The 14012-nt window shown below is 40.6% G+C and overlaps 1 protein-coding gene across 1 annotated transcript in view; it reads left to right on the top strand.

Moving 5' to 3' along the window:
• Positions 1–3720: 3720 nt before the first annotated feature.
• The window catches only part of TWIST2 (twist family bHLH transcription factor 2), a 74093-nt gene continuing 63801 nt past the window's right edge, over positions 3721–14012 (top strand). The window contains exon 1 of the mRNA XM_084643812.1: positions 3721–4444. Coding sequence (XP_084499938.1) covers positions 3924–4406 — 483 coding nt within the window. The 5' untranslated portion in view covers positions 3721–3923 and the 3' untranslated portion in view covers positions 4407–4444. The remainder of the gene's footprint in view (positions 4445–14012) is intronic.

The following is a 14012-nucleotide window of genomic DNA, read 5'->3' as shown; positions in this document are numbered from 1 at the left end:
TAGATGCCATCAAGTGGCTCACCAACCTAGACTGGGACATCTAATCCTGCTGTTTGTAAGCCATACAGAAGAAGAATATTGCATACCTTATATATACCTATTCCTATTATTGAGGGACCAGATTACATTTCACCAGTACCAGGGGACCAGCTGACTGAACACTCAGTCTGTTCTAAGGGATACCTTCTGGTCAGACCTGGGTGTGTTTACACTGTTGGTAGTTACAATACAGCCTTCTTATACCATAAATCTCTTCTAATGAAGGCTGCCATGAAAATTAAGAGCTTCAAAAGGAAATTAGATTGATAACTTAGAGGATATTCACTATGCTGGTCCACGTTTTTTAAAATAACATCCATTTAGGGCTAGATCCTGCCTGTGTTTTTCAGGCAAACAGTCCCTTGCATGAGTAAGGCAAGCAAGATTTGTTATTGGTTATTTATATTACATTAGTGTCTCGGGGCTCCAAGTGAGATCATGGCCCCATTGTGCTAGGGAGGTATTGTGCATTCACATAGCGAGAAAGTCCCTGCTCCAAAGACCTCACACAGCAGGAAAGTGGCTGACCCGGGAATAGAAATTGATCTCCTGACTCCCAGTCCAGCGCCCTACCCATTAGACAATGCTGCCTCGGAGATTTGGCAGCTGGTATGGAAACACTATAGTTTGCAGCCAGCTTCTACCATCCTTATTCATGACAACGAGCAGTACCTTGCTCCAGGTAGTCCCATTTCAATCAGGGAAGTAAGATACTACTCAGCATGAGGAAAAGTCTCAAAACACAGCCATCTATCAGCAGTTGCTGCAAGAAGACAGAAGAAAGTGGGTTATAAATATCTGCCCACTCGCCACGCCTCCTCACTCACCTGCTCTGGGAGTGCAGCAGGCAGGATCGCGTGCCCTCTTATTCTTGTAGACTCCAACCATAGTCCAGGTTGGCCACATCCTCCTCTCATGCCTGTGCAATTATTCCAAATCACAATCAGGTTTTCCTCTCCCAGCAGTCCTTGAAGGACTTTCAGTGATGTGTCTACATATTCAGACAACACATTTGGTCCACACCAATCTAACCACACCACTGTTACAATTTAACTGGTTTTAGTGACCAACGCTGCACATTAGGAATAGCTCCACTGAGGTTAACAGGGTTATACCACTGCAAATCCAGTGTAAGCAAGAGAAGAACCAGGTCCCTTCATTGCTAACCTGCTCACTCTGATCTAATCTTGCTCTTAGAGGTTACAAAGGCATCAATGGAGTTACTTCCAATGGCACCAGAATGGCACAGTAACTATAAACTATCACAACAAAATTCATCACTATTAAGTTCTCACTGTATGTTCCATTTGTCCTTAACCAAGGGCAAAATTCTTCTCCAGGTCTGCACGGTGTTAAGAGTCACCATCTGCTCTGGCTTTCCCATGGAATTTAGCAAGTGAAGCCAGATTTTCAAAAGAGCTCAGCAGAGTGGGGTATATTGGGTGCCGAGTCCTTGTGAAAATGTGGCCTCAGCTGCAGATGCTGAGCCTTTACAGCCAGGCCCTGAACTCGTTTGCAAACCTGGCCTTAGAATTCAACTTGCAGTAGGAGGCATCCCTCACATTTGACACCACAGGGTTTTCAACTGGATTAAAAGTCTATTTTCAAAACTGCCTTGGCTCTTGGACTTCTGTGCTGCACCTGAAAACCTTTCCTTTGGAAAACAAACTCCGGCTTTCCCTGGGGAAGTCTTTCCACTATAAACATTACCTACCACTAGTCAAGTGAGTTCCAGGCATTCCTTCGCCCAGCAAAGAGCGCTTTCCAATCAAACCAGACATTATTTTTCCATTAATAAGTGTTGATGCTCACTGGAAAACTCTGCAAAGAAATTTGTTCAGAAACAATTCTTCTGATATAATTTTTTCCTGGTTTTTTTCCTTTCCTTTTCTTTTAAATTATTATAACTGAAAACATGATCTTTGCTGCTCAGGAATTCATCTGTTCCTGCTATTTATTCTCCAGCTGAAGTCACGGGGCCAAATCCTGTTCTCATTTTACTCGGGATTTATAGGGATACTACAGATTTATGCTACTGTAACTGAGAGCAGGACTGGGCCCTTTCTCATCGGTTTGATGCATCAGAATCATTGTGCCAACTACTGTCCTTTTTAAGTCACGAACCAAACATTGTGGTTTCAAAGGAGGAGAGAACTGGAGGAGCAGATATCAAGGCTCCTGTTTTCATGGCAGCGCCATGGATATTAACAACAGAAGCGGGACACAGGGCGAAATGCCAACCTGATGTGATAACTAACCAGCGCTGTCTCTCCAGGGAGCACTCTGCAGGGTTTTCCACAAGGCAGCGCCTGCTCTTTCAGTGAGCCATGGTTCAGACTGCGATGGGTTTGTCTGGGTGTGTCTGTCACCTCCGTCTCTCATATCTAGCCAAGAGAGTGCTCCAGTTCCTGAGGTCTTCTCCACACCCCCTGCCTCTCCGGCTCACCACTCAGCCCCACCGGTCTCTGCTTCTCCCGGTACCTCTCTCTGTCCCCTGCTCCTCCTTTGTCTCCCCTGTAGCTGTGTCCCCTGAACTTGACTCCACCCTGTGACCCCTCACCCTCTGGCACCTCCAACTGAGACTCAACCCCCACATTCCCTGTCTCCTCCTGGTCCCAAAATAGTCCTCTCAAGATGCCCCTTCTTGCTGGCTGTGCAGGGGAGGGGCAGGGAGGCTGCCCCTGAGCTGCCTCAGCACGGCTCTGTGCTATATATTACAGCTAGCAATGATATATTTTGCTCCTTTGGGTACCATATACATAACAAACCCTACTACTACAAATCCTGATCATTTTAGATCACTGTGTTGTAAATTGCAGGAGTTGCTCTCATTTTGCTTTAAAATAAAATCATTGACTTTCATCACTTTGATCACAGTTGGGACTCAGGCAATGATTTCTTCCCATCAGCCCGGCACAAAGGTCTAAGCTACTTCCCTAAGCCACTGCAAAAGAAGTGGCAGAATGAACGTCCTAAAGGCTGAAAAAATGAGGTCTTTTGTGTATTATAAGGAGACAGAGAAGCTGTTAAACTGAGCAAAGTGGTGTAAACCTTACTAGCAAGATTGTCATTACTTTGTGCACTCAAACAGCTAGGGAGGGAGGTGTAAGGGGGTGTCTGGCTGTCATTCCTCCCTCATTACATTTTAGATCAGAGGGTTGACATGAGTATTTAAAGCAGAGCCCTTTTGCAAGATCATTCCAGGTACCAATAAAATGCTTGTGTCATAATCCCTTGCAGAACCTATAGCCTGGTGATGCAGCCTGAAGTTTTGTCTTTCAGGTTGAAAATAAGCAGTGACATTGTCCTAATGCATTATCAGTGGGGGCTGCACTGGATACTTTAATGACACAGCGTTGCATGCCTGTTCAGAACCTAGGCACTCTGCAACGTTTACAAACAAAATAACCACCACTGAGTTAGCACGTGAGGTCTTCCCACAGCTGCAAATATATATCGAAAGGGGGAGAGGGGAGCGGTGGTTGCAAACTGTCTTTTATTGGAGGTGCATTCCCAAGATTTTAGTTAAGTGTAACATAAAACTGTGAAAGTTTAGCAGGAGAAAAGCTTTCCTCCCACTGGCTTGGCTGTCCAATCAGAAAAGAGCCCTGCACCTCCCTCACTTCTGACAACTATTTAGCAACCGAGCCCAGCTAAAGTTTCCAAAAAAGTTAGAATAACTTCCTCTCTCCAAGACCTCAGTTTTTGCACAACCCCGTCCTTGAAATAAGAGCCCTTCAAGCAACCTGGAAAACGTCTGGTCAGCAAAAAACTCCTGTTTTTTCCAAAGGATCTGTCTCAGGAATTTAAAACACATTTAAGACACACTCACACCACATCAGGAGGGGGGAAAAGTCCCTTCCCCTCCCCTTCTCGCAGAAAGAATGGAAGAAAGTTCCAGTTCTCCTGTTTCCCCTGTGGATAGCTTGGGGACCAGTGAAGAGGAGCTGGAAAGGCAGCCAAAGAGATTTGGCAGGAAGAGGAGATACAGTAAGAAATCCAGCGAAGATGGCAGCCCCAACCCAGGCAAGAGGGGGAAAAAGTCCAGTCCCAGCTCCCAATCTTACGAAGAACTCCAAAGCCAGAGGATCTTGGCCAATGTCAGAGAGAGGCAGAGGACTCAGTCCCTCAATGAAGCCTTCGCAGCCCTGAGGAAAATCATCCCCACGTTGCCCTCTGACAAACTCAGTAAAATCCAGACTCTCAAACTCGCAGCCAGGTACATAGACTTCCTCTACCAGGTCCTACAGAGCGACGAGATGGACAATAAGATGACAAGCTGCAGCTATGTGGCCCATGAGCGGCTTAGTTATGCCTTTTCAGTATGGAGGATGGAAGGCGCTTGGTCCATGTCTGCCTCCCACTAGCCAGCACCTGGGCAAAAGCAAATACAACTGCTGAAAGGGTAGGTACCTGGTTCTTTCTTTTTACTTCTAACTGCATCTTATTGAATTCTGCCACAGGTCTCCTTGTTTTAGTGATGAAGCTTCACATCGTCTGTGCTATAACGTAAATATTAAGCTTGTTTTAAATGGGGAACACAAAATGTTATAGCCCCTTGAAAATCCAGCAGCCATCCAGAAGTAAGGCAGAAAGGATTCAGATGATAATCTAGACAGGGGAGAAAACATTTCTCTCCATCACAATGTCTCAACGATTCTCTTGTGTAGTCCACAAACAACTAGATTAAAAATCAAGATTACATTTGTTCCCCCTTCCACTCACCCCAATCCAAAAAGAAGAGAAACTTCTAGTAAGTAAAACATTTGATATGTTCAGATTTAAAATCAACGTGTTTATACACTGCTGCTGTCTTTTAAACAGTTTGCTGCCAAGAGGGGAGCTGTAATGTTGAATGGCGAATGGTGTGAAATTTGCAAGAGTACTTTTCTTAGAGACGAATTTAAAAAGAGAGGGAAAAGACAGCCAGTAAAACACACTGACAAGACCTGAAACAGCTGCTTGTTGGATTTGGTGGATGTCTGTGCTCTAAAAGAACCAGCACCTACAAAATAGGCTTTAAGTGTTTTTACAATTTTGCCATTTTGGGAAGGGGGAGGAGGGGCAGCTGATCCTGTGAAGAATAATTTCAGCTCTAATCTTAGTAACATTTTTGTATGATCAGCAGATGTTCTGTACTTGTTTGTCTGTGCTGTGTCCACTTCCCTTCCCCCCTTACAAATAAAAGTCAAACAAAGATAGAACAAACCCATTGTCAATTTCATATTCCGTTTCCCTTCCTTAGCGTGCCAGTAAAGTTAAGGCTGGTATCAAACTCCTATGGACTTGAACATAGTTTCTTATTTGCTCTGAGCACTGAACTCGTTCTCATCAGTTTCCACTACCAGAAAACAGCTTCCTCTTATCTTTCCTTTATAATTGTATTGGAGTTTTTGAGCGGTGAGGGAGTCCAGAGGGCAGAAGGGGAAGAGGAGGTGTGTTTAGGCAACCCCCCTAAATTATTCTAAATGATGTAATAACTTTATGTTAATTAAGATACACCTTAGAGTCATCTATAAATCATGCAGTATTTCAGAGTTTACTTATATTCCTATTGTTTGCATGCCTTGTACAGAACATCCAAAGATAAAATACAGAACAAAAGTCAGATAAGATAATCATACAATGAAAAATATGTATTAGTAAACAAGGAAATGAAAGTAAGGGGACACTCATATTTTGTAGTACAACACGCAGCAGTGTGAATGAAATTGGTTAATTATCCAGATGACATCAACTCCTTAAAAGACTAAAGAGAGCTCAGGCTGGTCCATTAGCCAGAATTTTTTTAATACAAATCCCTATTTGTTTTACCAATAACTAGGACACAGACAAGAAACTTGATGCAATTGGCAACATGCATTTTAACAACTTCATGATTCATTTGTGTTTGAAATACTCTGTATTTTAATATCTTCAGTAGAGTTTCTATCACCCCTTCATGAAGACCTAGAAATAAGTTAGTTTCATTATTCTAAAAAGTCTATCCATCCCACACTAAGGCAATTTAAATCTTTAAAGTTAACTACTTTTGTTATCATGGCCAGAAAAAAAGACAGGTCTGCCCTGATACATTATGTGGCTTTGCTGTAGCTTCAGCTGCAAACAACAGAACAAAGTAGCTTTTTCAAACAAACTCTAAACTTCAGTTTATAAAATGCATTGCCTTTCCCTCTATTAATATGGTTTTAAAAAGGCTAAGGCAATAAGAACAGGGGGGGAAAAACCTCCTTTATGGGAATCTTCTGTTGTCTTTGTCAAAAACAGATGTAAAATGTCTCAAACACATATTTCTTCAGGAGTTTAGATTGGCTGAATACTAAACCTCTACAATGGAACAATGCATTTATTCTGTTGTTTCCTAAATTATGTACTGTCATTAGTCAATTCGTTTTCATCTGTTATCTACTGTATATCCTTCCCTCTGCATTCTACAGTACATTAGGGGCAGATAATGGTATTTCAACTTTTTTCTTAAAAAACAACGTTTCAAGTGCAGTGTCAACAGAATTAGAGTTCAGATTGGTCTGATGAGAAAGATACTGAATGTGAGCACTAGGAGATAGTCCCTATATGGAGGAATCAGACAGTGAAGTTCAGGATTTCATTAATAGCAATGAAATAGCTAAATCTAGAGTTGAAAATTATTTGTATCCAAACAGAGCTTTGAAGAACATGTTTAAGCGTATACAGTACATATTCATCTGGCTCATGCTGAACTGGTATACGGTATCTTTTCCATAACTTGGCCTCCCAGCAAATGTTGGAAGTGGTCTATTTGTTTCTTATTTTTCCTTTCATGACTTAACAATTCTTTCCTTTCATATTAAAAAAACCAAAACCTTCCGTTCAAAAACAAGTGTGTTTTTGTGGTGGCACTGTTGAAAATGTTATTGCCAAAGAGCAGTGTGGCAAGTGTCCGGTTCTATCATTTATGGGCAGAAACAATTGTTTCTGCCATCCAACGCTACAAGCGCCTCAAGAAACTTGGTGAAATTTTCAAGTGTGGCTTATCCTTTTAGCATGGAATCCTATGTGCATGTGTTCCTCCGAGGAAACTTTGATGCACAAAAAGAAATTAGCTACGTTGTTTGGCTGGAAGAAAAAACATAGGAAATGGCTAAACAAATTTGGGACCTGATCCTGTATTTTGTAGGAATTCTGCAACTCTGAGGATTGTCACTATGCGACAGAATGAAGGATCAGGCCCTTGGGACTAATTATACTACCCAAATTTCTTTGCTTTAGCCTGGGGTTTGAAAAGAAACAGGCAAGAAATGTTTCAGAGTAGCAGCCGTGTTAGTCTGTATTTGCAAAAAGAAAAGGAGTACTTGTGGACCCTTAGAGACTAACCAATTTATTTGAGCATAAGCTTTCAAGAGCTATAGCTCACTTCATCGGATGCAAGAAATGATTTCTCTTGGAAGAAGCTATAGAACCTGTCCCACAGAAAAATCAGAGGCTCTTTTTTATTCGAAAATCAGAGCCCTGGGAACTGGGGAAATGCCACCTGGCGTTTGAGAATGCCAGTAGGGAGATAACCTTTGCTGACGTATCCAGCAATCAGAGATTTTCCTGTTCTGTTCCATGTAATTAAGAAAACATACTCCTGTAATTTCAAGTGAAACAGCCACAACTTTTCACTTCAATTAGCATATCAAGCTATAGGATGTTTAAACAAACATACGAATTCAGGCAACACAGACACACGCACCACCACTCCAGCTGTTTACTACCTAGCACCTGCATACCTCACCTCACCCCACTTAATTATTTTTTTGGAAGCTCGAATGTCTGAGACGTTCCAAACAGTAGACAGTTTCAGAAAAAAAGATTCTTTTCCATTATTTCTTTTGGTAAGAAGCGTGAAAATATAGTACCTGATCAGAGGTGTCGGTAGGACAAAAAAAAAAAAAAGCCAGAACTAAAGCAGTGTAACCTTGCAAGCACCAGCCAAGTACTAATGATGATATAGTTCCACATCATAAGGTTAGTAAGATCTGTTGGTCAGCATTACTTTTTACATTTGAGTTACCAGTAAGGACTTTGGCGGGATTATAGTTTTATAAAAGGCTGTATAGGTTATATGAATTGATGCTTATATTATGAAAGTATTTGCCAACCTTGTTCATGTTGGAAGAAGATTTTAGTAAATGGGTGTATTTTATAACATCCTTGTGATTGTTCCTTAAGATTTGACTATGACTTAGGAGTTTCTTCAGTGGAAAAAGTGAGTAGATTGGTTAGCATCTCTATGTTGTTTTGTCCTTATAGAAACAAAACAATTTCTTCCAGAAACCACTCAAAGTGTAGAGCTGGTTAACTGTTGTTAGCTGATTGTATCATGATAGTATAACTAAAGCTCTTTTTTCAAAAGCCCAATTTTTTTAAATGCATCACTAAAAATGTAAACATACTTATTTGACAGGCAAGTTTTTAAAGTTGGTATTTACATTAATAGGTTTAGTTTTTACATGCTGGTATATTTTAAAGCCCTGCAAAATGCATTCTAGATGGTCTGTTTACGTTTGTGTCTTTTCTTGGGAAAGAATAAATCTGCTACACAGTATCAACCAAATACATAGTCAACCAGCCAAAGCTAATGTGAGACAAACCACCCTAATAAAGGACACAAGAAAAAATACTGAAGAAAGCATGAAATGGTGTAAGAAGCCAATGTACTATGTATTATACATACATTCACACCCACATATACATATTCATACACACATTCACACATGCATTCGCACATGCATGAAGACCATTTTCTATTGCCCATGATTCATGCTTCAGAATTCCTGATGTACATTTCTTGATCATATGAAGGTAGAAAATATCAAGTCTGAGCACATTAGAAAGACATTTTGGCCTGAAACTGAAGGACAGTTTAGAACAATGACAAACATTTTGTTATTCAACCTATTGAAGTCAATTCTGCTTTGAAAGTCCTGTCATGAAGGAGACACAAGGGAGGATCATTGAGGAAAAATATAAATGTATACACTTTAGCTAAGTAGACCTAATTTGGTGGTCATCTGCACTGAATAGCTTCAAATTTAGAGAATACAGACTTCTATTTGTTAAAAATATAAATGTGCAGATTGCAACAAGGAATTGCAGATCATCCTCATATTCTTTTTCTATATCTTCCTTCCTTTAGCTTTTGTTAGGCTTATTTCATACATATATAGAAATAGCTGAAATAGTAAAACATGCTTGCTCATCGGTGCACCATCTTCTGTGCAACAGGGCAAGGATGGATTCTATAACTGCAGCTCTTTTGGTGACATATTGTGTCACTTTTCTTTCAGCAATAAAGTTACATTTATCGCTGTAGTTCTGCAACGCATTTCTGTGTGGCTTTGAAATCTCCAAATCTAAAGTTTGTATGTCTCAGTTCGAGCGGGACTATTTTGATGAGTCGGGGAAGAGGTCGGAAAACACTACAGAACTCCAGAGTACATTTAGAGCAAGCAGGGAATTAAGTTGCCTTTTGGTGAAAGCATAGATTCTTTTGTAACTTTCTGAATAGGCACCAAGTAAGAGCAAAACACAATTTAATCATAAAAAAACAGCTGGGCTGTTAGAAAGAAAACCCCAGAACAGCAGGCCAGATTCTTAGCTGGTGTAAATCGACATAATCGGTAAACACCAGCTGAGAACCGAGCTGAACATCTCAACGGATTACGCTAAGTGACTGGAGAGTACTATATGCCAGCGCTTATGATTTACTTCTTAAGGAAATTTAGAAGTGAGGAATAATGGGATGTTCTCCAGCTGACGAACATCATCATAGTAACTAATTATTATCATACTAGATTCAAATAGTAAAATAGTCCACCCAAAACAATTCTAGACGCCCCAACAATGAATTGGATTTACAGCTGAAGGTGATGACCACTCAGCAGTGAAAACTAATATCTACAAATTATGAATTAACTCAGGTAGCCAGTAAATCACACTGGCACAACAATCCCTAAGATTCCCACACCCCCACACATGTACCCTCAACTTTCCCCCCAAAACCCTGTCAAACAAATTGGATAAAATGATCATAACAGACCGGTCAGTCAGGTTTTTGAAAGCTCTAACGAACAAATCAGGGAGCCAACCTTAGGCACCCAAATTTTGTGACTCTTCACTGCATTAGATTCTAATGGGCTTTTTTCGTTTTCATGGTGACATATGCTCTGCTTCTCACTTTATTCTGATGATTGCCCCAATCCTGCAATCAGGCTTCAATTAGGTTCCACAAGGAACTGCTTGAGCAGTTACAATTGCAGGATAAAATCGCTCTTCAACGTACATCTCCCCTCCTTTATATTAGATCAGGGCTTTCTTTTGGAAAATAGCACAAGCCCCTTGAACTTCCATGCAAATCACCAGCTTAGAGTCTGCTGACTCCAAAATTTTGCCTTGTAAATAGAGCCTATTCCTGATCACACTGACACTAGGAAAAGTCAGATCAATCCTTTGAAATGTGGATTTGCATCCATGTAAGAGTGGTTAGAGCCCAAAAGAAGTGTTATATCCTGTGCGGCAATGGATTCAGATACATGTACCATGCCTACCAAAATGCGGCTCTAATCCCTGATTAAGGCTTCTTGGCAATACTGCAGTGCAAATATGAAACAATCATAATAATCATATTGCTGGTAAGTATTACTTACCGATATATACCTGGGATTTTCAAAGGAGCTTAAGGGAACTATAGGCCCAACTAATGTTGACTTTCCTTTAGAAGTCAGAGCCTATATTTTGAAACTTTGGAGATATGCTTCTGAGAGCAAGGACTTTTTTGTTTAATAATTTTCATCTAGTCCAGTCAAGCGGCCAGACTGTATCTGTTGTAATGCTGTTGCAAATCAACTCCCCAAAGGACAACGCATGTTTTTCAACACAACAACGTCACACAGCCTAGAGGAAGCAGAGCATTTGTACCTTGCTCGGTAAAGCGTTCTCGATAGAAAATGTCTGTGTTATTTCTAGAAAAGATGCTAGATCAAAATAACTTGCAGTGTGCAATGACCCTGTTATATAGTCTAACTGAGAGTCTGTGGAAAGGAAAAGGCAGCAGGTAGTTTGACTGCAGTTCTGTTGCTCTCAAAAGAAAAAGTTACTGGAGTTCTTCCTTTTGGGGAGTTATTTTGTAAACATGAAAACATAAGACTACAATTTAGAATTGCATTTCTGCTTCTACAGGGGTCTTTTTGCATGTTCTGTTTTAATTTGGTAAGTTTAAATGCCAGCAGCACCCTGATATCCAATGTGTTTAACTCAATAAGTTATGTAAAGAGAGCGGCCATGCAGATCTGGTTCGGCAGGGTATGCAGAAGTGATCAGAAAACAAAAAGAAAATTGCCCATTGGCTACTTCTGCATACGTACAGCTAGAAATGAGCGACAGCCCCACCTCCATGTCCTCTTCTTCTCTGCCTTTAAACTACAGCTTGGAAAATAAAAAGCGGGCAGATGTCTACTAGTTCAGTTTGATTTATATTTACTGGACTAGTTCCAGTCAGCCTGTGCAAGCTTTAATTGAATTCTTAATAAGATAATTTTGTCTTGATAACCACCACCCCCCCAAACAAGTTTAGCATTTCCTTAAGAGATACAAGACCTGCCAAACATATGCTCTAAAATGTGAAATTAAATTTCTGATCAATCTGACCACCAAAATTCTGTATGCCATAATTTATGTGATCTTTTGCTTTAAGCTATTTGGATATACTTTAAAAATCATGTTTGTGTTTAAAATACAAACAAACCTAATTGCATAGCCAGGACAGACAGAGGGATCAACTCTTTAACAGTACCCCTGTTACAAGTCAGCTGACCCATCATGGAAAATTCTGGAGAGTGAGGGAATTTAATGGAGAGAAATGGAAAGGAGACATTTCACACTGCCAAAGGGTGCTCCTCATCCAGATACACATCCCACCATCTCCCTGCCATAACACAGAGGGTGCCAACGGAAAGTTATTGCATGTTGCTTTTTACACACCAGACATCACCAAGATCCGAGTCTGGCAAGCTAATCCCTGGGGCTGGATCACTGCTCCAATGCTCTGGCCACATGCACTAGCTGGCAGGATTGGGACTGAACTGTACTCAAACACTCCCAAACTGTGTTGGACAGCAGGCCAATCATTCAGCACACGCACGCACACATATGAACACAACTTTTCCTGTGTCTGGCTTCAAAGCCCAACACTCTAACCACTGCTATATCACAGCTCACAAGTGACTCCAACAGCCTGTTGACTAAAAACACATTCTGTAGTACCACCTTCTGGGAGGCAGTCGTCTCTCCCTTTCACTCCCATCCCCTTCACGTACACCCCACATACCTCCCAAGAGTGACCTTAAGTCAAGGTATAAATGGCAGTGAGGGAATATATCACTCTATTACAGACCACAAAACAAATTTCTACACCAAAGATATGCATAAGTAAAAGAGGAGAACTGTGGATTAATTAAAAAAAAATTCACAGATCAGGTTAGAAAATATCATGATCAATTAAAAAAGAAAGAATGGTCTTAGCAGACTCATGAGACAGACTTAAGAAAAACGTATTCAACTATGCAGCTGTATATACAGCACTACAAACGCAAGCCTTCCTAGGGGCATGTAGATATCACATAACATCGCTATTCTTTGCATCAACTCTTAACAATTGTGTACTAAGTCAATAAATGTCCCTGTTCCCAGTATGCCTGCTGTTTGTGTGCCAGCTGACATGGAACAACTCTGCAATTGAAGCTATATAACAACTTGGATAATAACTGCATTGTGGCGTGTACAGTGCAGGAATTGTTTAGATCCTTTGGCTATCAGTGCTGTAGAAAACCTTACAATAGATATGCTAGTAAGCAGATCTGTGACTTGCCCCTTGAAACACAAATGTTTGCATTTTTTTAATATCCTGCCTCAAGGACACATTTTTCTGCCTCTCATTTGTGATACTAATGATATTACAAATCTTTGTCACTTAACAATGAATCAACTCCTGCTGCCTTCTCCTTACCTATTGGTCATGTGCTTTGGTTTGTGACATCATAACCTTTTCTACAGCAACCAATTGTGATGTCATATACTGAGTTTAAAGAGCAAAATAAGCTCTTAAAACAAAAAACCTCTTTTGGCAATAAAAAAGGGGGAAAGAACTATAATAGAATGACAGCTAAGCAGACTTCTCTCTAAACCCAATGTTCACCGTCAGGCATCAACTAGTCTTTAAGCTCTCTAGACATTAAGGGCCACATTCTGCCATTCTTCCTCAAACCTTCATCCTCAAGAAGCCTCATTAAAAGCAGCGGGGTTACAGTTACTCAAGGTACAAGGCACTACGTAACCTGAGTAAGAGAGGCAGAATCAGGCTCCAAACAATGCACCAAATTTATGACGATATAAAGACTAGCATCTGGAACATTGTTACCGGATCCCAGCTCTTCTTCTGGAACATTCATTCTGTTTTAAATCCAATGCACTAATTCAGACTGTGCAATAATTACATCAGGATTGAATCTCAGCAGCAAATTATTTCTCCAGGGATTGTGGCATTCTTTAGGATCCATTGTACCTGACTGGATGTAAAACTATCAGCAAAGCAAGCGGCAGTTTTGATAACGAATCCTGAACGCAGGCATGAACCCAAAAGAAAAGTTTCAATTCAGAAGCTGCTGCCTATCTACTAATAATTTAGGGTCAGATTTTTAAAAGTGTTTAGCTGTCTAAAGATGAAGAGAGGCAGCTGGTGGGAATGTCAATAGTGCCTAAATTTATTAGGCAACTAACTCCTATTGAAATCTACGGCAATTAGGTGCCTAACTTGCCTATGCATTTTTAAAAATTCCAGTAGGTGTCTAAATATCTTCTAATATCTGTCCTTTAAGCATTTCACTGCTGGTTCTCTGTGCTGCTGCATTGCACGGTATACCCCTTTGAGATCCCAATGAAACATTGGCCAGATA

This window comes from Lepidochelys olivacea (genome assembly GCF_965140295.1).
Source record: "Lepidochelys olivacea isolate rLepOli2 genome assembly, chromosome: 11".
NCBI classification, from domain to species: domain Eukaryota; kingdom Metazoa; phylum Chordata; order Testudines; family Cheloniidae; genus Lepidochelys; species Lepidochelys olivacea.
The sequence above is the reverse complement of the archived record's forward strand: the minus strand, read 5'-3'. Positions and strand labels throughout refer to the sequence as shown.